The sequence below is a fragment of the Salmo salar genome, chromosome 15 (assembly GCF_965601325.2).
Source record: "Salmo salar chromosome 15, fSalSal1, whole genome shotgun sequence".
Lineage (NCBI taxonomy): Eukaryota > Metazoa > Chordata > Actinopteri > Salmoniformes > Salmonidae > Salmo > Salmo salar.
The window spans coordinates 114,872,501-114,898,959 of record NC_138305.1 but is presented as its reverse complement, the minus strand read 5'-3'; the positions used below and the strand labels follow the sequence as shown (position 1 = coordinate 114,898,959).

At 53.1% G+C, this 26,459-nt stretch overlaps 1 protein-coding gene across 3 annotated transcripts in view; it reads left to right on the top strand.

Annotated features, from left to right (window-relative positions):
* LOC106572978 (neural cell adhesion molecule L1.1) overlaps positions 1–26,459 on the top strand; it is an 81,096-nt gene that overhangs the window by 7,411 nt on the left and 47,226 nt on the right. For all 3 annotated transcript variants that reach the window (XM_082962312.1, XM_082962311.1, XM_082962313.1), the window contains exons 3-10: positions 7,038–7,208; positions 13,478–13,592; positions 16,435–16,619; positions 17,196–17,327; positions 21,859–22,002; positions 22,918–23,029; positions 23,197–23,360; positions 24,838–24,997. In XM_082962312.1, coding sequence (XP_082818438.1) covers positions 7,038–7,208; positions 13,478–13,592; positions 16,435–16,619; positions 17,196–17,327; positions 21,859–22,002; positions 22,918–23,029; positions 23,197–23,360; positions 24,838–24,997 — 1,183 coding nt within the window. The remainder of the gene's footprint in view (positions 1–7,037; positions 7,209–13,477; positions 13,593–16,434; positions 16,620–17,195; positions 17,328–21,858; positions 22,003–22,917; positions 23,030–23,196; positions 23,361–24,837; positions 24,998–26,459) is intronic.

Below are 26,459 nucleotides of genomic sequence, written 5' to 3'. Positions count from 1 at the left end.
CAGGGTATTACGGTACAGAGTCAATGTGGAGGCTATATACAGGGTGTACCGGTACAGAGTCAATGTGGAGGCTATATACAGGGGGTACCGGTACAGAGTCAATGTGGAGGCTATATACAGGGGGGTACCGGTACAGAGTCAATGTGGAGGCTATATACAGGGGGTACCGGTACAGAGTCAATGTGGAGGCTATATACAGGGGGTACCGGTACAGAGTCAATGTGGAGGCTATATACAGGGGGTACCGGTACAGAGTCAATGTGGAGGCTATATACAGGGTGTACCGGTACAGAGTCAATGTGGAGGCTATATACAGGGGGTACCGGTACAGAGTCAATGTGGAGGCTATATACAGGGGGTACCGGTACAGAGTCAATGTGGAGGCTATATACAGGGGGTACCGGTACAGAGTCAATGGGGAGGCTATATACAGGGGGTACCGGTACAGAGTCAATGTGGAGGCTATTTACAGGGTGTTACGGTACAGAGTCAATGTGGAGGCTATATACAGGGGATACCGGTACAGAGTCAATGTGGAGGCTATATACAGGGGGTACCGGTACAGAGTCAATGTGGAGGCTATATACAGGGTGTTACGGTACAGAGTCAATGTGGAGGCTATATACAGGGGGTACCGGTACAGAGTCAATGTGGAGGCTATATACAGGGGGTACCGGTACAGAGTCAATGTGGAGGCTATATACAGGGGGTACCGGTACAGAGTCAATGTGGAGACTATATACAGGGGGTACCGGTACAGAGTCAATGTGGAGTCTATATACAGGGGGTACCGGTACAGAGTCAATGTGGAGACTATATACAGGGGGTACCGGTACAGAGTCAATGTGGAGGCTATATACAGGGGGTACCGGTACAGAGTCAATGTGGAGGCTATATACAGGGGGTACCGGTACAGAGTCAATGTGGAGGCTATATACAGGGGGTACCAGTACAGAGTCAATGTGGAGGCTATATACAGGGGGTACCGGTACAGAGTCAATGTGGAGGCTATATACAGGGGGTACCAGTACAGAGTCAATGTGGAGGCTATATACAGGGGGTACCGGTACAGAGTCAATGTGGAGGCTATATACAGGGGGTACCGGTACAGAGTCAATGTGGAGGCTATATACAGGGGGTACCAGTACAGAGTCAATGTGGAGGCTATATACAGGGGGTACCGGTACAGAGTCAATGTGGAGGCTATATACAGGGGGTACCGGTACAGAGTCAATGTGGAGGCTATATACAGGGGGTACCGGTACAGAGTCAATGTGGAGGCTATATACAGGGGGTACCAGTACAGAGTCAATGTGGAGGCTATATACAGGGGGTACCGGTACAGAGTCAATGTGGAGGCTATATACAGGGGGTACCGGTACAGAGTCAATGTGGAGGGTATATACAGGGGGTACCGGTACAGAGTCAATGTGGAGGCTATATACAGGGGGTACCGGTACAGAGTCAATGTGGAGACTATATACAGGGGGTACCGGTACAGAGTCAATGTGGAGGCTATATACAGGGGGTACCGGTACAGAGTCAATGTGGAGGGTATATACAGGGGGTACCAGTACAGAGTCAATGTGGAGGCTATATACAGGGGGTACCGGTACAGAGTCAATGTGGAGGCTATATACAGGGGGTACCGGTACAGAGTCAATGTGGAGGGTATATACAGGGGGTACCAGTACAGAGTCAATGTGGAGGCTATATACAGGGGGTACCGGTACAGAGTCAATGTGGAGGCTATATACAGGGGGTACCGGTACAGAGTCAATGTGGAGGCTATATACAGGGGGTACCGGTACAGAGTCAATGTGGAGGGTATATACAGGGGGTACCAGTACAGAGTCAATGTGGAGGCTATATACAGGGTGTACCGGTACAGAGTCAATGTGGAGGCTATATACAGGGGGTACCGGTACAGAGTCAATGTGGAGGCTATATACAGGGGGTACCGGTACAGAGTCAATGTGGAGGCTATATACAGGGGGTACCGGTACAGAGTCAATGTGGAGGCTATATACAGTGGGTACCGGTACAGAGTCAATGTGGAGGCTATATACAGGGGGTACCGGTACAGAGTCAATGTGGAGGCTATATACAGGGGGGTACCGGTACAGAGTCAATGTGGAGGCTATATACAGGGTATTACGGTACAGAGTCAATGTGGAGGCTATATACAGGGTGTACCGGTACAGAGTCAATGTGGAGGCTATATACAGGGGGTACCGGTACAGAGTCAATGTGGAGGCTATATACAGGGGGGTACCGGTACAGAGTCAATGTGGAGGCTATATACAGGGGGTACCGGTACAGAGTCAATGTGGAGGCTATATACAGGGGGTACCGGTACAGAGTCAATGTGGAGGCTATATACAGGGGGTACCGGTACAGAGTCAATGTGGAGGCTATATACAGGGTGTACCGGTACAGAGTCAATGTGGAGGCTATATACAGGGGGTACCGGTACAGAGTCAATGTGGAGGCTATATACAGGGGGTACCGGTACAGAGTCAATGTGGAGGCTATATACAGGGGGTACCGGTACAGAGTCAATGGGGAGGCTATATACAGGGGGTACCGGTACAGAGTCAATGTGGAGGCTATTTACAGGGTGTTACGGTACAGAGTCAATGTGGAGGCTATATACAGGGGATACCGGTACAGAGTCAATGTGGAGGCTATATACAGGGGGTACCGGTACAGAGTCAATGTGGAGGCTATATACAGGGTGTTACGGTACAGAGTCAATGTGGAGGCTATATACAGGGGGTACCGGTACAGAGTCAATGTGGAGGCTATATACAGGGGGTACCGGTACAGAGTCAATGTGGAGGCTATATACAGGGGGTACCGGTACAGAGTCAATGTGGAGACTATATACAGGGGGTACCGGTACAGAGTCAATGTGGAGTCTATATACAGGGGGTACCGGTACAGAGTCAATGTGGAGGCTATATACAGTGGGTACCGGTACAGAGTCAATGTGGAGGCTATATACAGGGGGTACCGGTACAGAGTCAATGTGGAGGCTATATACAGGGGGTACCGGTACAGAGTCAATGTGGTCGCTATATACAGGGGATACCAGTACAGAGTCAATGTGGAGGCTATATACAGGGGGTACCGGTACAGAGTCAATGTGGAGGCTATATACAGGGGGTACCGGTACAGAGTCAATGTGGAGGCTATATACAGGGGGTACCGGTACAGAGTCAATGTGGAGGCTATATACAGGGGGGTACCGGTACAGAGTCAATGTGGAGGCTATATACAGGGTATTACGGTACAGAGTCAATGTGGAGGCTATATACAGGGTGTACCGGTACAGAGTCAATGTGGAGGCTATATACAGGGGGTACCGGTACAGAGTCAATGTGGAGGCTATATACAGGGGGGTACCGGTACAGAGTCAATGTGGAGGCTATATACAGGGGGTACCGGTACAGAGTCAATGTGGAGGCTATATACAGGGGGTACCGGTACAGAGTCAATGTGGAGGCTATATACAGGGGGTACCGGTACAGAGTCAATGTGGAGGCTATATACAGGGTGTACCGGTACAGAGTCAATGTGGAGGCTATATACAGGGGGTACCGGTACAGAGTCAATGTGGAGGCTATATACAGGGGGTACCGGTACAGAGTCAATGTGGAGGCTATATACAGGGGGTACCGGTACAGAGTCAATGTGGAGGCTATATACAGGGGGTACCGGTACAGAGTCAATGTGGAGGCTATTTACAGGGTGTTACGGTACAGAGTCAATGTGGAGGCTATATACAGGGGATACCGGTACAGAGTCAATGTGGAGGCTATATACAGGGGGTACCGGTACAGAGTCAATGTGGAGGCTATATACAGGGTGTTACGGTACAGAGTCAATGTGGAGGCTATATACAGGGGGTACCGGTACAGAGTCAATGTGGAGGCTATATACAGGGGGTACCGGTACAGAGTCAATGTGGAGGCTATATACAGGGGGTACCGGTACAGAGTCAATGTGGAGACTATATACAGGGGGTACCGGTACAGAGTCAATGTGGAGTCTATATACAGGGGGTACCGGTACAGAGTCAATGTGGAGGCTATATACAGGGGGTACCGGTACAGAGTCAATGTGGAGGCTATATACAGGGGGTACCGGTACAGAGTCAATGTGGAGGCTATATACAGGGGGTACCGGTACAGAGTCAATGTGGTCGCTATATACAGGGGATACCAGTACAGAGTCAATGTGGAGGCTATATACAGGGGGTACCGGTACAGAGTCAATGTGGAGGCTATATACAGTGGGTACCGGTACAGAGTCAATGTGGAGGCTATATACAGGGGGGTACCGGTACCGAGTCAATGTGGAGGCTATATACAGGGGGTACCGGTACCGAGTCAATGTGGAGGCTATATACAGGGGGTACCGATACAGAGTCAATGTGGAGGCTATATACAGGGGGTACCGGTACAGAGTCAATGTGGAGGCTATATACAGGAGGTACCGGTACAGAGTCAATGTGGAGGTTATATACAGGGGGTACCGGTACAGAGTCAATGTGGAGGCTATATACAGGGGGTACCGGTACAGAGTCAATGTGGAGGCTATATACAGGGGGTACCGGTACAGAGTCAATGTGGAGGCTATATACAGGGGGTACCGGTACAGAGTCAATGTGGAGGCTATATACAGGGGGTACCGGTACCGAGTCAATGTGGAGGCTATATACAGGGGGTACCGGTACCGAGTCAATGTGGAGGCTATATACAGGGGGTACCGGTACAGAGTCAATGTGGAGGCTATATACAGGGGGTACCGGTACCGAGTCAATGTGGAGGCTATATACAGGGGGTACCGGTACAGAGTCAATGTGGAGGCTATATACAGGGGGTACCGGTACCGAGTCAATGTGGAGGCTATATACAGGGGGTACCGGTACAGAGTCAATGTGGAGGCTATATACAGGGGGTACCGGTACCGAGTCAATGTGGAGGCTATATACAGGGGGTACCGGTACTAAGTCAATGTGGAGGCTATATACAGGGGGTACCGGTACCGAGTCAATGTGGAGGCTATATACAGGGGGTACCGGTACTAAGTCAATGTGGAGGCTATATACAGGGGGTACCGGTACAGAGTCAATGTGCGGGGGCACCGGTTAGTCGAGGTAATTGAGGTAATATGTACATGTAGGTAGAGGTAAAGTGACTATGCATAGATAATAAAAAGAGAGTTGCAGCAGTGTTTAAGATGTCTGGGTAGCCATTTGATTGTTCAGGAGTCTTGTGGCTTGAGGGTAGAAGCTGTTTAGAAGCCTTTTGGACCTAGACTTGGTGCTCCGGTACTGCTTGCCGTGCGGTAGCAGAGAGAACAGTGTATGACTATTGTGGCTTGAGTCTTTGACAATTTTTAGGGCCTTCCTCTGACACCGTCTAGTATATAGGTCCTGGATGGCAGGAAGCTTGGCCCCAGTGATTTAAAAAAAAATATATTTCACCTTTATTTAACCAGGTAGGCTAGTTGAGAGCAAAGCAAAGCAGTGCGACACAAACAACAACACAGAGTTACACGTTGAATAAACAAGCGTACAGTCAATAACACAATAGAAAAAAAAGAAAGTCTATATTCAGTGTGTGCAAATGGCGTGAGGAGTTAAGGCAATAAATAGGCCATAGTAGCGAAGTAATTACAATTTAGCAGATTAACACTGGAGTGATAGATGAGCAGATGATGATGTGCAAGTACAAATACTGGTGTGCAAAAGAGCAGAAAGTAAATAAAAACAATATGGGGATGAGGTAGGTAGATTGGGTGGGCTATTTACAGATGGCCTATGTACAGCTGCAGCGATCGGTTAGCTGCTCAGATAGCTGATGTTTAAAGTTAGTGAGGGAGATATAAGTCTCCAGCTTCAGCGATTTTTGCAATTCGTTCCAGTCACTGGCAGCAGAGAACTGGAAGGAAAGGCGGCCAAAGAGGTGTTGGCTTTGGGGGTGACCAGTGAGATATACCTGCTGGAGCGCGTGCTACGGGTGGGTGCTGCTATGGTGACCAGTGAGCTGAGATAAGGCGGGGCTTTACCTAGCAAAGACTTATAGATGACCTGGAGCCAGTGGGTCTGGCGACGAATATGTAGCGAGGGCCAGCCGACGAGAGCATACAGGTCGCAGTGGTGGGTAGTATATGGGGCTTTGGTGACAAAACGGATGGCACTGTGATAGACTACATCCAGTTTGCTGAGTAGAGTGTTGGAGGATTTTGTAGATGACATCGCCGAAGTCGAGGATCGGTAGGATAGTCAGTTTTACTAGGGTAAGTTTGGCGGCGTGAGTGAAGTACTGGGCTGTTCGCACTACCCTCTGTAGCGCCTTATGGTCAGAGGCCGAGCAGTTGCCATACCAGGCAGTGATGCAACCAGTCAGGATGCTCACAATGGTGCAGCTGTACAACCGTTTGAGGATCTGAGGTCTGAGGACCCATGCCAAATCTTTTCCATCTCCTGAGAGGGATTAGGTTTTGTCGTTCCCTCTTCACGACTGTCTTGGTGTGTTTGGACCATGATAGTTTGTTGGTGATGTGGACACCAAGGAATAGAGATGAGAATGGGGGAGTGCTCGGTCCTCCTTTTCCTGTAGTCCACAATCATCTCCTTTGTCTTGATCACGTTGAGGGAGAGGTTGTTGTCCTGGCACCACACAGCAAGGTCCCTGACCTCTCAGCCAGCTTTAAAACATTTAATCTTTAATGTAGGAATCATTTATTGGATTTTATAATGCATTGTCTAATACACCCCCCTGTCTCTCTCTCTCTCTCTCTTTCTCTCTCTCTCTGTCTCCCTCTCTCTCTGTCTCCGCCTCTCTGTCTCTGTCTCACTCCGTCGCTCTCTCTCTCTTTCTGTCTCATTCTGTCGCTCTCTCTCTGTCGCTCTCTCTCTCTGTCGCTCTCTCTTTCTCTCTGTCTCTCTCTCTGTCTCGCTCTGTCGCTCTCTCTCTGTCTCGCTCTCTCTTTCTCTCTCTCCCTCTCTCCCTCTCCTCCTCCAGAACTGCTCCATATAGGTCAGAGTGAGCGTGTGACGACAGGTCTGGATGGGAACTTGTACTTTGCCAATGTGTTGAAGAACGACAGTCGAGATGACTACACTTGTAATGCTCAATACATCGCTGCCAGGACCATCCTGCCTAAAGAACCCATCTCACTCACTGTCACACCTAGTACGTATACCCTTACATCGCTGCCAGGACCATCCTGCCTAAAGAACCCATCTCACTCACTGTCACACCTAGTATGGATACACACACACACAAACACACACACATGTACAGATACACACACACTCATACACCCATACCCATGCTGGAAGATACGATGATGTAAACCAGTATGAGAAGTCCTTCTCTTATTGCCCCGTGGAGGGGGCGCCCCAGAGCGTGACATCTCTCTTATTGCCCCGTGGAGGGGGCGCCCCAGAGCGTGACATCTCTCTTATTGCCCCGTGGAGGGGGCGCCCCAGAGCGTGACATCTCTCTTATTGCCCCGTGGAGGGGGCGCCCCAGAGCGTGACATCTCTCTTATTGCCCCGTGGAGGGGGCGCCCCAGAGCGTGACATCTCTCTTATTGCCCCGTGGAGGGGGCGCCCCAGAGCGTGACATCTCTCTTATTGCCCCGTGGAGGGGGCGCCCCAGAGCGTGACATCTCTCTTATTGCCCCGTGGAGGGGGCGCCCCAGAGCGTGACATCTCTCTTATTGCCCCGTGGAGGGGGCGCCCCAGAGCGTGACATCTCTCTTATTGCCCCGTGGAGGGGGCGCCCCAGAGCGTGACATCTCTCTTATTGCCCCGTGGAGGGGGCGCCCCAGAGCGTGACATCTCTCTTATTGCCCCGTGGAGGGGGCGCCCCAGAGCGTGACATCTCTCTTACTGCCCCGTGGAGGGGGCGCCCCAGAGCGTGACATCTCTCTTATTGCCCCGTGGAGGGGGCGCCCCAGAGCGTGACATCTCTCTTATTGCCCCTGCCCCGTGGAGGGGGCGCCCCAGAGCGTGACATCTCTCTTATTGCCCCTGCCCCGTGGAGGGGGCGCCCCAGAGCGTGACATCTCTCTTATTGCCCCGTGGAGGGGGCGCCCCAGAGCGTGACATCTCTCTTATTGCCCCGTGGAGGGGGCGCACCAGAGCGTGACATCTCTCTTATTGCCCCGTGGAGGGGGCGCCCCAGAGCGTGACATCTCTCTTATTGCCCCGTGGAGGGGGAGCCCCAGAGCGTGACATCTCTCTTATTGGCCCGTGGAGGGGGCGCCCCAGAGCGTGACATCTCTCTTATTGCCCCATGGAGGGGGCGCCCCAGGGCGTGACATCTCTCTTATTGCCCCATGGAGGGGGCGCCCCAGAGCGTGACATCTCTCTTATTGCCCCGTGGAGGGGGCGCCCCAGAGCGTGACATCTCTCTTATTGCCCCGTGGAGGGGGCGCCCCAGAGCGTGACATCTCTCTTACTGCCCCATGGAGGGGGCGCCCCAGAGCGTGACATCTCTCTTATTGCCCCGTGGAGGGGGCGCCCCAGAGCGTGACATCTCTCTTATTGCCCCTGCCCCGTGGAGGGGGCACCCCAGAGCGTGACATCTCTCTTATTGCCCCTGCCCCGTGGAGGGGGCGCCCCAGAGCGTGACATCTCTCTTATTGCCCCGTGGAGGGGGCGCCCCAGAGCGTGACATCTCTCTTATTGCCCCGTGGAGGGGGCGCCCCAGAGCGTGACATCTCTCTTATTGCCCCGTGGAGGGGGCGCCCCAGAGCGTGACATCTCTCTTATTGCCCCGTGGAGGGGGCGCCCCAGAGCGTGACATCTCTCTTACTGCCCCGTGGAGGGGGCGCCCCAGAGCGTGACATCTCTCTTATTGCCCCGTGGAGGGGGCGCCCCAGAGCGTGACATCTCTCTTATTGCCCCTGCCCCGTGGAGGGGGCGCCCCAGAGCGTGACATCTCTCTTATTGCCCCTGCCCCGTGGAGGGGGCGCCCCAGAGCGTGACATCTCTCTTATTGCCCCGTGGAGGGGGCGCCCCAGAGCGTGACATCTCTCTTATTGCCCCGTGGAGGGGGCGCACCAGAGCGTGACATCTCTCTTATTGCCCCGTGGAGGGGGCGCCCCAGAGCGTGACATCTCTCTTATTGCCCCGTGGAGGGGGAGCCCCAGAGCGTGACATCTCTCTTATTGGCCCGTGGAGGGGGCGCCCCAGAGCGTGACATCTCTCTTATTGCCCCATGGAGGGGGCGCCCCAGGGCGTGACATCTCTCTTATTGCCCCGTGGAGGGGGCGCCCCAGAGCGTGACATCTCTCTTATTGCCCCTGCCCCGTGGAGGGGGCACCCCAGAGCGTGACATCTCTCTTATTGCCCCGTGGAGGGGGCGCCCCAGAGCGTGACATCTCTCTTATTGCCCCATGGAGGGGGCGCCCCAGAGCGTGACATCTCTCTTACTGCCCCTGCCCCGTGGAGGGGGCGCCCCAGAGCGTGACATCTCTCTTATTGCCCCGTGGAGGGGGCGCCCCAGAGCGTGACATCTCTCTTATTGCCCTGTGGAGGGGGCGCCCCAGAGCGTGACATCTCTCTTATTGCCCCGTGGAGTGGGCGCCCCAGAGCGTGACATCTCTCTTATTGCCCCTGCCCCGTGGAGGGGGCGCCCCAGAGAGTGACATCTCTCTTATTGCCCCGTGGAGGGGGCGCCCCAGAGCGTGACATCTCTCTTATTGCCCCGTGGAGGGGGCGCCCCAGAGCGTGACATCTCTCTTATTGCCCCTGCCCCGTGGAGGGGGCGCCCCAGAGCGTGATATCTCTCTTATTGCCCTGTGGAGGGGGCGCCCCAGAGCGTGACATCTCTCTTACTGCCCCGTGGAGGGGGCGCCCCAGAGCGTGACATCTCTCTTACTGCCCCATGGAGGGGGCGCCCCAGAGCGTGACATCTCTCTTATTGCCCCATGGAGGGGGCGCCCCAGAGCGTGACATCTCTCTTATTGCCCCTGCCCCGTGGAGGGGGTGCCCCAGAGCGTGACATCTCTCTTATTGCCCCGTGGAGGGGGCGCCCCAGAGCGTGACATCTCTCTTATTGCCCCGTGGAGGGGGCGCCCCAGAGCGTGACATCTCTCTTATTGCCCCGTGGAGGGGGCGCCCCAGAGCGTGACATCTCTCTTATTGCCCCCTGCCCCGTGGAGGGGGCGCCCCAGAGCGTGACATCTCTCTTATTGCCCCTGCCCCGTGGAGGGGGCGCACCAGAGCGTGACATCTCTCTTATTGCCCCGTGGAGGGGGTGCCCCAGAGCGTGACATCTCTCTTATTGCCGCTGCCCCGTGGAGGGGGCGCCCCAGAGCGTGACATCTCTCTTATTGCCCCGTGGAGGGGGCGCCCCAGAGCGTGACATCTCTCTTACTGCCCGTGGAGGGGGCGCCCCAGAGCGTGACATCTCTCTTACTGCCCCGTGGAGGGGGCGCCCCAGAGCGTGACATCTCTCTTATTGCCCCATGGAGGGGGCGCCCCAGAGCGTGACATCTCTCTTATTGCCCCGTGGAGGGGGCGCCCCAGAGCGTGACATCTCTCTTACTGCCCCATGGAGGGGGCGCCCCAGAGCGTGACATCTCTCTTATTGCCCCGTGGAGGGGCGCCCCAGAGCGTGACATCTCTCTTATTGCCCCTGCCCCGTGGAGGGGGCGCCCCAGAGCGTGACATCTCTCTTATTGCCCCGTGGAGGGGGTGCCCCAGAGCGTGACATCTCTCTTATTGCCCCTGCCCCGTGGAGGGGGCGCCCCAGAGCGTGACATCTCTCTTACTGCCCCATGGAGGGGGCGCCCCAGAGCGTGACATCTCTCTTATTGCCCCGTGGAGGGGCGCCCCAGAGCGTGACATCTCTCTTATTGCCCCTGCCCCGTGGAGGGGGCGCCCCAGAGCGTGACATCTCTCTTATTGCCCCGTGGAGGGGGTGCCCCAGAGCGTGACATCTCTCTTATTGCCCCTGCCCCGTGGAGGGGGCGCCCCAGAGCGTGACATCTCTCTTATTGCCCCGTGGAGGGGGTGCCCCAGAGCGTGACATCTCTCTTATTGCCCCGTGGAGGGGGCGCCCCAGAGCGTGACATCTCTCTTATTGCCCCTGCCCCGTGGAGGGGGCGCCCCAGAGCGTGACATCTCTCTTATTGCCCCGTGGAGGGGGCGCCCCAGAGCGTGACATCTCTCTTATTGCCCCTGCCCCGTGGAGGGGGCGCCCCAGAGCGTGACATCTCTCTTACTGCCCCATGGAGGGGGCGCCCCAGAGCGTGACATCTCTCTTACTGCCCCGTGGAGGGGGCGCCCCAGAGCGTGACATCTCTCTTATTGCCCCGTGAAGGGGGCGCCCCAGAGCGTGACATCTCTCTTATTGCCCCGTGGAGGGGGTGCCCCAGAGTGTGACATCTCTCTTATTGCCCCCTGCCCCGTGGAGGGGGTGCCCCAGAGCGTGACATCTCTCTTATTGCCCCTGCCCCGTGGAGGGGGCGCCCCAGAGCGTGACATCTCTCTTATTGCCCCGTGGAGGTGGCGCCCCAGAGCGTGACATCTCTCTTATTGCCCCGTGGAGGGGGCGCCCCAGAGCGTGACATCTCTCTTATTGCCCCGTGGAGGGGGCGCCCCAGAGCGTGACATCTCTCTTATTGCCCCTGCCCCGTGGAGGGGGCGCCCCAGAGCGTGACATCTCTCTTATTGCCCCGTGGAGGTGGCGCCCCAGAGCGTGACATCTCTCTTATTGCCCCTGCCCCGTGGAGGGGGCGCCCCAGAGCGTGACATCTCTATTATTGCCCCGTGGAGGGGGCGCCCCAGAGCGTGACATCTCTCTTACTGCCCCGTGGAGGGGGCGCCCCAGAGCGTGACATCTCTCTTATTGCCCCGTGGAGGGGGCGCCCCAGAGCGTGACATCTCTCTTATTGCCCCGTGGAGGGGGCGCCCCAGAGCGTGACATCTCTCTTACTGCCCCATGGAGGGGGCGCCCCAGAGCGTGACATCTCTCTTATTGCCCCGTGGAGGGGGCGCCCCAGAGCGTGACATCTCTCTTACTGCCCCGTGGAGGGGGCGCCCCAGAGCGTGACATCTCTCTTATTGCCCCGTGGAGGGGGCGCCCCAGAGCGTGACATCTCTCTTATTGCCCCGTGGAGGGGGCGCCCCAGAGCGTGACATCTCTCTTACTGCCCCATGGAGGGGGCGCCCCAGAGCGTGACATCTCTCTTACTGCCCCGTGGAGGGGGCGCCCCAGAGCGTGACATCTCTCTTATTGCCCCGTGAAGGGGGCGCCCCAGAGCGTGACATCTCTCTTATTGCCCCGTGGAGGGGGTGCCCCAGAGTGTGACATCTCTCTTATTGCCCCCTGCCCCGTGGAGGGGGTGCCCCAGAGCGTGACATCTCTCTTATTGCCCCTGCCCAGTGGAGGGGGCGCCCCAGAGCGTGACATCTCTCTTATTGCCCCGTGGAGGTGGCGCCCCAGAGCGTGACATCTCTCTTATTGCCCCGTGGAGGGGGCGCCCCAGAGCGTGACATCTCTCTTATTGCCCCGTGGAGGGGGCGCCCCAGAGCGTGACATCTCTCTTATTGCCCCTGCCCCGTGGAGGGGGCGCCCCAGAGCGTGACATCTCTCTTATTGCCCCGTGGAGGTGGCGCCCCAGAGCGTGACATCTCTCTTATTGCCCCTGCCCCGTGGAGGGGGCGCCCCAGAGCGTGACATCTCTATTATTGCCCCGTGGAGGGGGCGCCCCAGAGCGTGACATCTCTCTTACTGCCCCGTGGAGGGGGCGCCCCAGAGCGTGACATCTCTCTTATTGCCCCGTGGAGGGGGCGCCCCAGAGCGTGACATCTCTCTTATTGCCCCGTGGAGGGGGCGCCCCAGAGCGTGACATCTCTCTTACTGCCCCATGGAGGGGGCGCCCCAGAGCGTGACATCTCTCTTATTGCCCCGTGGAGGGGGCGCCCCAGAGCGTGACATCTCTCTTACTGCCCCGTGGAGGGGGCGCCCCAGAGCGTGACATCTCTCTTATTGCCCCGTGGAGGGGGCGCCCCAGAGCGTGACATCTCTCTTATTGCCCCGTGGAGGGGGCGCCCCAGAGCGTGACATCTCTCTTACTGCCCCATGGAGGGGGCGCCCTAGAGCGTGACATTTCTCTTATTGCCCCGTGGAGGGGGCGCCCCAGAGCGTGACATCTCTCTTACTGCCCCATGGAGGGGGCGCCCTAGAGCGTGACATCTCTCTTATTGCCCCGTGGAGGGGGCGCCCCAGAGCGTGACATCTCTTTTTTGTATTTTTTACAATGGTAAACGGCTTGAGTTGATCATCTTAATAAATATCCACCTTCTTTGGCAATGATGTGGCTCATAGCAGGAAGTTACGTATAGAAAACGATGTGATGTGTTTCCTGTCTGTAGGTAATGACGTGGCTCATAGCAGGAAGTTACGTATAGAAAATGATGTGATGTGTTTCCTGTCTGTAGGTAATGACGTGGCTCGTGGCAGGAAGCCCCAGCTGATGCAACCTCAGGGCCCCCACAGCTCTCACCTGGCCCTCAGGGGCCACAGCCTGATACTGGAGTGTATACCTAAAGGGCTGTACGTATGCATGCACATTACTCTGACTCAGGAACTCTTTCCGTGACAGACTGACCAGGTGAATCCAGGTGAACGCTATGATCCCTTATGGATGTCAATAAGGGATCTTACTCAATCAGTGTAGATGAAGGGGAGGAGACAGGAAGGATTTTAGCCTTGAGACAATTGAGACATGGGGGGGGGGGGGGGGGGGGTGCAACTCAATATTAAGAAGGTGTTCTTAATGTATATTACAGTTTTACATTTGATTAGGTACACCACCCCGTTCACAAAAATGGTTAGCTCTTACAGACAGTGAGTCATGTGGCCGTGGCTTGCTATATAAAGCAGGCAGACAGACATCAAGGCATTCAGTGACTGTTCAATTGAACGTTAGAATGGCCAAAAATGAGTGGCCTAAGTGACTTTGAGTTTGGTATGATCGTTGTTGCCAGGCTCGCCGGTTTCAGTATCTCAGAAACAGCCGCCCTCCTGGGCTTTTCAGTCACGACAGTGTCTAGGGTTTACTGAGAATGGTTTGACAAAAACATCTGGTGAGCGGTAGTCCTGTTGGCGAAAACAGCTCGTTGATGAGAGAGGTCGAAGGAGAATGGCAAGAAGGGTGCAAGCTAACAAACGGGCCACAAGAAGGGTGCAAGCTAACAGACGGGCCACAAGAAGGGTGCAAGCTAACAGACGGGCCACAAGAAGGGTGCAAGCTAACAGACGGGCCACAAGAAGGGTGCAAGCTAACAAACGGGCCACAAGAAGGGTGCAAGCTAACAGACGGGCCACAAGAAGGGTGCAAGCTAACAGACGGGCCACAAATAAATACCGGTGGAGTACAACAGTGTTCTGCAGAACGGCATCTCAGGACACACAGCTCGTTTGTCTTTGTCACGGATGTTGCAGCAGACAACCACACCGGGTTCCACTCCTATCAACTGAAAACAAGAAGAAGCAGCTCCAATGGGCGTGACATCACCACCACTGGACAACTGAAGAGTGGAAAACATCACCTGGTCCAACAAATCCCGGTTCCTGTGGAGTCCGGATTTGGCGTAAGCCCCACCCTGGCCCCATCCTGCCTGGTGTCAGCGGTACAGGCTGGTGGCGGCGTAAGCCCCACCCTGGCCCCATCCTGCCTGGTGTCAGCGGTACAGGCTGGTGGCGGCGTAAGCCCCACCCTGGCCCCATCCTGCCTGGTGTCAGCGGTACAGGCTGGTGGCGGCGTAAGCCCCACCCTGGCCCCATCCTGCCTGGTGTCAGCGGTACAGGCTGGTGGCGGTGGTGTACTGGTGTGGGGAATGTGTTCCTGGCACAAGTTAGGTCCCTTGATACCAATTAAACGACATGTCCATAGCCCGAAGAATTCAGGCTGTTCTGGAGGCAAAGGAGGGTCCGACCCACTACTATTATTATTTTATTTCATCTTTATTTTAACAGGGAAAATATATCGAGACCTCTGTCTCTTTTCAAATGTATAAACAACTTAAATATTAAACTCAAACCTATACACGTTAAAAATATAAAAACACAGTCATGGGAAGCACAAATAAAACATCACAAATCGCCCAGAAAAACAGTTACATTCCTCCAGAAATAAGTCCCCAATCAATACTTTAAATTGACCGAACGGCACCAGAACATCAAGGTGAAATGTATTACGGTGCATTAGAACTGAAATCAGATTTATCTAGCTCGGTGGAGACCCTAGGAACCTCAAGAGTTAACCAATTATGTGAACAGGTTAGGCACCTGAGGAGTCTATACCTCAACAGCACAGTTAGAAAAGGCAGAAGTTTATGAAGTAGGGAGTAATGTAGACATCTATGGGTCTTTAGTGAAGTCCAGCCAACCTATAAATACAGGATGCAGTGATCAGTATCAAAACTGTCCCCTGTAACAAAACGAAGGGCACTATGGTAGATGGCATCCCAAGGTTTAACAGTAATAGCAGCTGCACTTTGATGAATAATATCACCATAATCAACAACAGATAAAAAGGTTGACTGAATAATCTGCATCCTACTGCTTAGAGAAAGACACCATCTGTTTCTGTAGAAAAATGACAACTTTAAATCTTATCTTCTTAACCAGATCATCTATCTGTTTTTTTAAACGTCAATCCATATCAATCCAAAAGTATTTATATGAGGCAACACGTGTAGTTCATCTGAAACATCCTTACGAGAGTTTAAAAACAACATGTATTTCATGTTGCCTGTATTAAGTTTTAAATCAGCAAGGGATTCCTGCATAGCTGTAACAAGCTCTGTTGTCGTTTCCACGACGACAAATGGAGTGTCATAATAATATTACCATGACGATGAGAAGACAGGACATGACATTGTTAACAGGACTGATGGTCGTCTCTCCACCATTTCTCTTTCTCTCTCTCTCTCTTTTCCACTTCTGTCTGTATATTTCCCTCCCTCCCTCCCTCCCTCCCTCCCCCATCCCTCCATCCCTTCCTCCCTCCCTCCCCATCCCCCCTCCCTCCCTCCCTCCCACATCCCCCCCTCCCTCCCTCCCTCCCTCGCTCCCCCATCCCTCCCTCCCTCCCCCATCCCCCCTCCCCTCCCTCCCTCCCTCCCTCCCTCCCATCCCTCCCTTCCTCCCTCCCTCCCCATCCCCCCTCCCTCCCTCCCCCATCCCCCCCTCCCTCCCTCCCTCGCTCCCCCATCCCTCCCTCCCTCCCCCATCCCCCCCTCCCTCCCTCGCTCCCCCATCCCTCCCTCCCTCCCCCATCTCCCCTCCCTCCCTCCCTCCCTCCCTCCCTCCCTCCCACCTCCCTCCCTCCCTCCCTCCCTCCCTCCCTCCCACCCTCCCCCTCCCTCCCTCCCTCCCTCCCTCCCTCCAGTCCTACTCCTTCAGTATTGTGGAAGCATATGGATGTTAATCTGTCGGAGACAGGAGCCTGGACAGATAACCACGGCAGGTGGCTTCGGTTCGACAGCATAACCCAGAAGGCAGACGGAGAGTACGAGTGTCTGGCTTCAAACAAACATGGGTCCGTCACACACTCCTACACTGTCACTGTGGAAGGTAGGTACACACACACACACACACACACACACACACACACACGACACAGACACACACACACACACACAGACGCACACAGACGCACACACACACACACACACAGACGCACACAGACGCACACACACACACACACACACACACACACACACACACACACACACACACACACACACACACACACACACACACACACACACACACACACACACACAAACTGTTTATTATGATGGTGATGACGATGAAGATGTTTCAATATTGTCTGTTTGTGTGCGTCTGTGTGCTTCTGTGTGTGTGTGCGTCTGTGTGTGTGTGTGTGTGTGTGTGTGTGTGTGCGTCTGTGTGCGTCTGTGTGTGTGTGTGTCTGTGTGTGTGTGTGTGTGTGCGCGCGCGCGCGTGTGTGCGCGCGTGTGTGTGTGTGTGTGTGTGCGTCTGTGTGTGTGTGTGTCTCTGTGTGTGTGTGTGCGCGCGCGCGCGTGTGTGCGCGTGTGTGTGTGTGTGTGTGCGCGTGTGTGTGTGTGTATGCGTCTGTGTGTGTGTGTGTGTGTGTGTGTGTGTGTGTGTGTGGTGTGTGTGTAGCTGAACCGTACTGGGTGAAGGAGCCCCTGTCTCTGCTGTATTCCCCTGGGGAGACAGTGAGGCTAGACTGCCAGGCCGACGGCATCCCCACCCCTACTGTCACATGGAGTATAAATGGAGAGCCAGTCACAGGTACTCAACCATTTGTTTGTTTAATATTTGATCTGATAATGTTGTAAAGGCCAGACGGACTAAATCACCATGGAGATGAGAGACAGAGCTTGAATGATTAAATCAACATTCTGAAAGCTAGTTAGTTTCATCTTGTCAGCTGATGACAAATCAACCAAATAGATGTCTGTCTCTCGCTCTTGCCTCAAAATGGCTATTGTATTTCTGTTGTCATGGACCTATTATACCCCTTGACATCTGACCCCTGACCTCTAACCCCTTGACATCTGTCCCCTGACCTGTAACCCCTGACCTCTACCCCCAGACCTCTAACCCCAAACCTCTAACACCTGAGCTCTACCCCCTGAGCTCTACCCCCTGACCTCTAACCCCTGATCTCTAACCCCTAACCTCTAACCCCTGATCTCTAACCCCTGACCTCTAACACATGACCTCTAACACATGACTTCTAAACTCTAACACCTGACCTCTAACCCCTGATCTCTAACACCTGTACTCTAACCCCTGACCTCTAACCTCTAACACCTGATCTCTAACCCCTGATCTCTGACCCCTGACCTCTAACCTCTAACACCTGATCTCTGACCCCTGACCTCTAACCCTGACCCCTGACCTCTAACCCTGACCTCTAACCCTGACCCCTAACCCCTGACCTCTAACCTCTAACACCTGATCTCTGACCCTGACCTCTAACCTGACCCCTGACCTCTAACCCTGACCCCTGACCTCTAACCCTGACCTCTAACCCTGACCCCTAACCCCTGACCTATAACCTCTAACCCTGAACTCTAACCTCTGACCCCTTGTTACAGGCATTGGTTTTTCCATTTATGTTTTGAGGTTGGACTTCAGCATGAATAGCTCGTTAACTTGTAGGGGGCACCAGTTGGTGTCACTTTGTCAGTCAGTGTGTGTTACACCTGTGCTGGTTGCATCTCGTTAGTGGAAGGTGTCTCACCTGTGTTGGCCCAGTGATATATAGGAGTGGCTGGCCCAGTGATATATAGGAGTGGCTGGCCCAGTGATATATAGGAGTGGCTGGCCCAGTGATATATAGGAGTGGCTGGCCCAGTGCTATATAGGAGTGGCTGGCCCAGTGCTATATAGGAGTGGCTGGCTCAGTGCTATATAGGAGTGGCTGGTCCAGTGCTATATAGGAGTGGCTGACCCAGTGATGTACTGGTGTGGCTGGCCCAGTGCTATATAGGAGTGGCTGGCCCAGTGCTGTATAGGAGTGGCTGGCCCAGTGATATATAGGAGTGGCTGGCCCAGTGCTATATAGGAGTGGCTGGCCCAGTGCTATATAGGAGTGGCTGGCCCAGTGCTATATAGGAGTGGCTGGCCCAGTGCTATATAGGAGTGGCTGGCTCAGTGCTATATAGGAGTGGCTGGTCCAGTGCTATATAGGAGTGGCTGACCCAGTGATGTACTGGTGTGGCTGGCCCAGTGCTATATAGGAGTGGCTGGCCCAGTGCTGTATAGGAGTGGCTGGCCCAGTGCTGTATAGGAGTGGCTGGCCCAGTGCTATATAGGAGTGGCTGGCCCAGTGCTATATAGGAGTGGCTGGCCCAGTGCTATATAGGAGTGGCTGACCCAGTGATGTACTAGGTGTGGCTGGCCCAGTGCTGTATAGGAGTGGCTGGCCCAGTGCTGTATAGGAGTGGCTGGCCCAGTGCTATATAGGAGTGGCTGGCCCAGTGCTGTATAGGAGTGGCTGGCCCAGTGCTATATAGGAGTGGCTGGCCCAGTGCTATATAGGAATGGCTGGCCCAGTGCTATATAGGAGTGGCTGGCCCAGTGATATATAGGAGTGGCTGGCCCAGTGATGTATAGGAGTGGCTGGCCCAGTGATGTATAGGAGTGGCTGGCCCAGTGATGTATAGGAGTGGCTGGCCCAGTGCTATATAGGAGTGGCTGGCCCAGTGCTATATAGGAGTGGCTGGCCCAGTGCTATATAGGAGTGGCTGGCCCAGTGATATATAGGAGTGGCTGGCCCAGTGATATATAGGAGTGGCTGGCCCAGTGATATATAGGAGTGGCTGGCCCAGTGATATATTAGTGGCTGGCCCAGTGCTTCAATAGAGCTTGAGAGATGTTAGGAGAGCTACACTTCACATCAGCAGAGATGCGATTTCAAGCTCAACCAGTTTAAGTTTGAAAGAAGCCTAAGTTTTAGTGTTTCCCCTGTTTGTTTTGCTCCATATTCTCTTTACTCTCTATCTTACTAAGTTGTTGTGGGTTTTTCTTTTAGTTTGTGCAGCCTAGGCAGGTGTCATCTTGAACCCCTTACTAGTGGCTTTGCCAACTTTCAGTGGGCAACACATGGGTGTCTTTCAGAACCCCTTTTCAATCCCTTTCTCTCTTGTTTTGGTTGATTAAGGGATTTGTTTTTGTTAGTTCCCTTTGTTGAGAGCGACATATTGAGTTTGTATTGTGGGAACGAAACAAAATGGGGGCTCGTCTATGATATTGTGTCCCTTGAGTATGGTAGTTGCTCTAATCACCTACTCTGAAGCTCTGCTGTGTCCAGATATTTGAGTGTTAAAAATACACTTTTAGGTAGAGTTTATGTTACTGACATAAACCTTGAGGGGTTATCAGATTGGTTGAATCATTTTGAAAGTTGCATAAACACACAGGCTAATAAAATAAAGCCATGGACTTTAAATTGGAAGCTTTTGTGGAAAATCCTATGTGGAAGATGCTAGATAAATGTATAAAAGGTGAATCTGCTTGTCATTTCAAAGCATTATGACATCAAGGTGGCATTTGGTGATCCAAAAGCACAAATACTTGATTGGTGCAACTTTGGTGGAGGAGGAAATCCTTCCGGAGAGGGAGGATGATGAAAAAGGATCCTTCGGGTGGTGGGGTGATTCCCATAGATGTGCGATTTAGGGAGAAAGAACAAGGAAAAGAGCAGCAGAAATTACATTTAGAGCACAAGGTTGACAAGATGAGCACGCAGCCAGACAAGAACAAGAAGAATGAATGAACAAGAGATGGATCTGGAAGCAGGACAAAGGGAGATGGATCTGGAAGCAGGACAAAGGGAGATGGATCTGGAAGCAGGACAAAGGGAGATGGATCTGGAAGCAGGACAAAGGGAGATGGATCTGGAAGCAGGACAAAGGGAGATGGATCTGGAAGCAGGACAAAGGGAGATGGATCTGGAAGCAGGACAAAGGGAGATGGATCTGGAAGCAGGACAAAGGGAGATGGATCTGGAAGCAGGATGCCAGCAGTGTAGGAGCATTGGCTCTACAGAAAGACAATAACAACACTGAGCACCTTGTGGGGTACTTTCAAAGACATTGTCCTCCTATCAAAAACACTACTCGAATATCAAAGAGACGCTCGCTTTAGTACTGGCTCTTCAGCACTTCGAGGTTTATGTATCGGTGTCTACCCCTCTGGTGGTCTATACCGATCATAACTCTTGTTTTCCTGCAAAAGACGAGCTGCACGAATCGCCTACACCTTCGCTGGGGTCTTATATTGCAGGAGTTTCCCCTTCAAATCAGACATGTCCGTGGTAAGGACAACTTGGTTGGCGATTTGTTTTAAAATGTATTAATTTTATTTAACCTTTATTTAACCAGGTAAGCTAGTTGAGAACAAGTTCTCATTTACAACTGCGACCTGGCCAAGATTGTCTTTCAAGGCAGTCAATATGTTTTGTGTTTTGCGATTAGCCAGTGTGTTGCGCTGGCTCAGTTTTATTTAAGCTCGTTCCAAGGGGACGAGAGAAATGTGAGTTTCTCAAAACTTCAGTTTGAGGACGCTATAATAAAGATACAATAAAAAGTGATTTACAAAACCAAAGGGATCTGTTTTTGCCTTATATTTTATGAATAACGCATAAGTAGCAATGCTTTTCAGTTGATTATGTTGTGCAATGGAAGTTGTTTTCTGTTGCTGGTGAGAAAACTTGTCCAATAAAAATGTAGGATATATTTGTTGTCTTAAGGGGGAAGGTGTTTCAGGTTGGACCGATTGGTGTCCCCTCGTCATTCAGTATGTATTACCCCTGTGCTGGTTTCCGTCTCGATAGTGGGAAGGTGAGACTTGGAAAGAGTTAGGCTTCACGTCAGCTGAGACGTGATTTCGAGCTCAACCTATATAAGTTTGAAGGAAGTCTGAGTTTGGTTTTCCCCTGTTTGTTTTGTTCCATATTAATTTTTACCTCCTATCCTAAGTAGTTTCTTTTAGTTGATCTTTCCAGACACAAACCTAGTGGGCATCCATGGTGGGCGTCTGTTAGAACCCCTTTTCAACCCCTTTCTGGTTTTGTTGTGGTTGATCAAGTGATTTTCTTTGTTAGTTGTCTTTGTTGTGAGCAACATTTCGACCTGACCGCTAACATCTATCCCTCGACCTCTAATCACTAACCTCTAACCTCTAACCCCTGTTTCAGCTGATCAGAGATCAATGTTAATCCCTTTCTCTTTCTCTCCTCCACTCCTTCCCTCCTCTTCTTCTCTTCTTCTCTCCTTCTCTCCTATTCCCTCGCTCTCTCTCCCACCTGTAGAGGTAGACACTGACCCTAGGCGGAGGGTGAGCGGAGGGGTGTTGGTCCTGAAAGATGTCGTGTTTGGTGATACGGCTGTGTACCAGTGTGAAGCCACCAACAAACACGGGAATATCCTCAACAATACATACATCTATGTTATCGGTGAGATAACACACACACACACACACACACACACACACACACACACACACACACACACACACACACACACACACACACACACACACACACACACACACACACACACACACACACACACACACAAACACTATATATACACACACACACACACACACACATAAACACATATATATACACACACACACACACACACACACACACACAGATACACACACACACAAACACATATATATACACACACACACACACAAACACATATATATATACACACACACACACACACACACACACACACATATATTCACACACACACATATATACACACACACACACACACACACACACACACACACACACACACACACACACACAAACACATATATACACACACACACACACACACACATACACACACACGCACACACACACACACACAGTTGAAGTCGGACATTTACATACACTTAGGTTGGAGTCATTAAAACTCGTTTTTCAACCACTCCACAAATTTCATGTTAACAAACTATAGTTTTGGGAAGTTGGTTAGGACATCGACTGTGTGCATGACACAAGTAATTTTTCCAGTAATTGTTTATAGACAGATTCTTTCACATATAATTCACTGTATAATTCATCTGATTTCAAAACATACATGTTCATTCAGGTGTACATAAGGTTGTGTCTGCGTTGTACCCAGACCTCGGTTTAAAAACTATTTCAAATCATTTCAAATGCTTTATCTGGGCTTGATTGATCTTGCCTGGCGCAGTGCAAGCCTTGCTAATCTGGGCTTGGATGCCTTTATAGACCAGCACCAGACTGAGCCAGGATATGATATTACATACATTTCTGATCTTGTCTAATATTTTGGAAATATTTCTAAATGTCTAATCTAAATAAAATCTCTCTCTGTCCCAGAGCTGCCAGCTCAGATCCTGTCCTCTGATGGTGTGGTCTATCAGGTTACGGAGGGGGGCGTGGCCAGGCTGCATTGTGAGGCCTTCGGGTCACCGCGTCCACAGGTCACATGGTGAGGCTAATGTTATAATAGGAGATGTTTGGTTACTGTGGTAACCCTGTGTCTCGTTGGGTAGGTGCTCTGTGTTATCCGCTAACAGTGTGTGTGTGTGTGTGTGTGTGTGTGTGTGTGTGTGTGTGTGTGTGTGTGTGTGTGTGTGTGTGTGTGTGTGTGTGTAGGGAGAGTGAGGACCTCCTGGACGTCTTGCTGTCGGACAGTCGTGTGTCTCAGCTGACCAATGGGACGTTAGAGCTGTTTAATAGTAGCAGGGAGGACAGTGGAGTCTACACCTGCTCCATCACACACAGCAACACCTCCATCACCGCTCACCTGGAGGTCCTCAGTGAGAACCACACAGAACCACACAGCACCGCACAGCACCACACAGCACCACACAGAACCACACAGAACCACACAGAACCACACAGCACCACACAGCACCACACAGAACCACACAGCACCACACAGCACCACACAGAACCACACAGCACCACACAGCACCACACAGCACCACACAGAACCACACAGCACCACACAGCACCACACAGAACCACACAGCACCACACAGAACCGCACAGCACCGCACAGAACCGCACAGCACCACACAGCACCACACAGAACCACACAGCACCACACAGCACCACACAGAACCACACAGAACCACACAGAACCACACAGCACCACACAGCACCGCACAGAACCGCACAGCACCGCACAGCACCGCACAGAACCGCACAGCACCACACAGCACCACACAGAACCACACAGCACCACACAGAACCACACAGCACCACACAGCACCACACAGAACCACACAGCACCACACAGCACCACACAGCACCACACAGAACCACACAGCACCACACAGCACCACACAGAACCACACAGCACCACACAGAACCGCACAGCACCGCACAGAACCGCACAGCACCACACAGCACCACACAGAACCACACAGCACCACACAGCACCACACAGAACCACACAGCACCACACAGAACCACACAGCACCACACAGAACCGCACAGCACCGCACAGCACCGCACAGAACCGCACAGCACCGCACAGCACCGCACAGAACCGCACAGCACCACACAGCACCACACAGAACCACACAGAACCACACAGCACCACACAGCACCACACAGAACCACACAGAACCACACAGAACCACACAGCACCACACAGAACCGCACAGAACCGCACAGCACCGCACAGCACCGCACAGAACCGCACAGCACCGCACAGCACCGCACAGAACCGCACAGCACCGCACAGCACCACACAGCACCACACAGCACCACACAGAACCACACAGCACCGCACAGCACCGCACAGCACCACACAGCACCACACAGAACCACACAGCACCACACAGCACCACACAGCACCACACAGAACCACACAGCACCACACAGCACCACACAGCACCACACAGAACCACACAGAACCACACAGCACCACATGCTACCAGTCTCTCTCTCCCTGTCTAGTTCTTGATCTGTCTCAAACCCCATTTTATGTGCTGATGTTGTTCTAAACTAATTCCCTTCCAGACATTAATATGTTTCTTTCATTTATAATTCCCTTCAGGACAGTAAAGGTTTCTTTCAATTAAACCAAGATATCAGATACTGTATTAGTCACGACTAAAGTAATTTCCTCCCCTCCCCTCCCCTCCCATCTCCTCTCCTCTCCTCTCCTCTCCTCCCCACTCCCCTCCCCTCCCCTCCCCTCCCCTCCCCTCCCCTCACCCCACTCCCCCCCTCCCCTCCCCCCCCCCCCCCCTCCCCTCCCCTCCCCTCACCCCACTCCCCCAGAACGAACGGTGATGCTGATTGGTCCCCAGGCTGTACAGGTTACGAGGGGAGGAGACTCCTGGTTGGACTGTCATTTCAGCTTTGACCCCCATCTGAACCGACCCCTGATCCTCTGGAGGAAAGACGGACAGAAGATCATGGAGTCATCGCCGGGAGACAAGTAAACACACGCCTCTATCTCCTCAGACCCCCTCCTCCATGTTGGCTCAGACCCCCTCCTCCATGTTGGCTCAGACCCCCTCCTCCATATTGGATCAGACCCCCTCCTCCATATTGGCTCAGACCCCCTCCTCCATATTGGATCAGACCCCCTCCTCCATGTTGGATCAGTCCCCCTCCTCCATATTGGATCAGACCCCCTCCTCCATATTGGATCAGACCCCCTCCTCCATATTGGATCAGACCCCCTCCTCCATATTGGATCAGACCCCCTCCTCCATATTGGCTCAGACCCCCTCCTCCATATTGGATCAGACCCCCTCCTCCATATTGGATCAGACCCCCTCCTCCATATTGGATCAGACCCCCTCCTCCATATTGGCTCAGACCCCCTCCTCCATATTGGATCAGACCCCCTCCTCCATATTGGATCAGACCCCCTCCTCCATATTGGCTCAGACCCCCTCCTCCATATTGGATCAGACCCCCTCCTCCATATTGGATCAGACCCCCTCCTGCATATTGGATCAGACCCCCTCCTCCATATTGGATCAGACCCCCTCCTCCATATTGGATCAGACCCCCTCCTCCATATTGGATCAGACCCCCTCCTCCATGTTGGCTCAGACCCCCTCCTCCATATTGGATCAGACCCCCTCCTGCATATTGGATCAGACCCCCTCCTCCATATTGGATCAGACCCCCTCCTCCATATTGGATCAGACCCCCTCCTCCATATTGGATCAGACCCCCTCCTCCATATTGGATCAGACCCCCTCCTCCATATTGGATCAGACCCCCTCCTCCATATTGGATCAGACCCCCTCCTCCATGTTGGATCAGACCCCCTCCTCCATATTGGATCAGACCCCCTCCTCCATATTGGATCAGACCCCCTCCTCCATATTGGATCAGACCCCCTCCTCCATATTGGCTCAGACCCCCTCCTCCATATTGGATCAGACCCCCTCCTCCATATTGGATCAGACCCCCTCCTGCATATTGGATCAGACCCCCTCCTCCATATTGGATCAGACCCCCTCCTCCATATTGGATCAGACCCCCTCCTCCATATTGGATCAGACCCCCTCCTCCATGTTGGCTCAGACCCCCTCCTCCATATTGGATCAGACCCCCTCCTCCATATTGGATCAGACCCCCTCCTCCATATTGGATAAGACCCCCTCCTCCATATTGGCTCAGACCCCCTCCTCCATATTGGATCAGACCCCCTCCTCCATATTGGATCAGACCCCCTCCTCCATATTGGATCAGACCCCCTCCTCCATATTGGATCAGACCCCCTCCTCCATATTGGATCAGACCCCCTCCTCCATATTCGATCAGACCCCCACCTCCATATTGGATCAGACCCCCTCCTCCATATTGGCTCAGACCCCCTCCTCCATATTGGATCAGACCCCCTCCTCCATATTGGATCAGACCTCCTCCTCCATATTGGC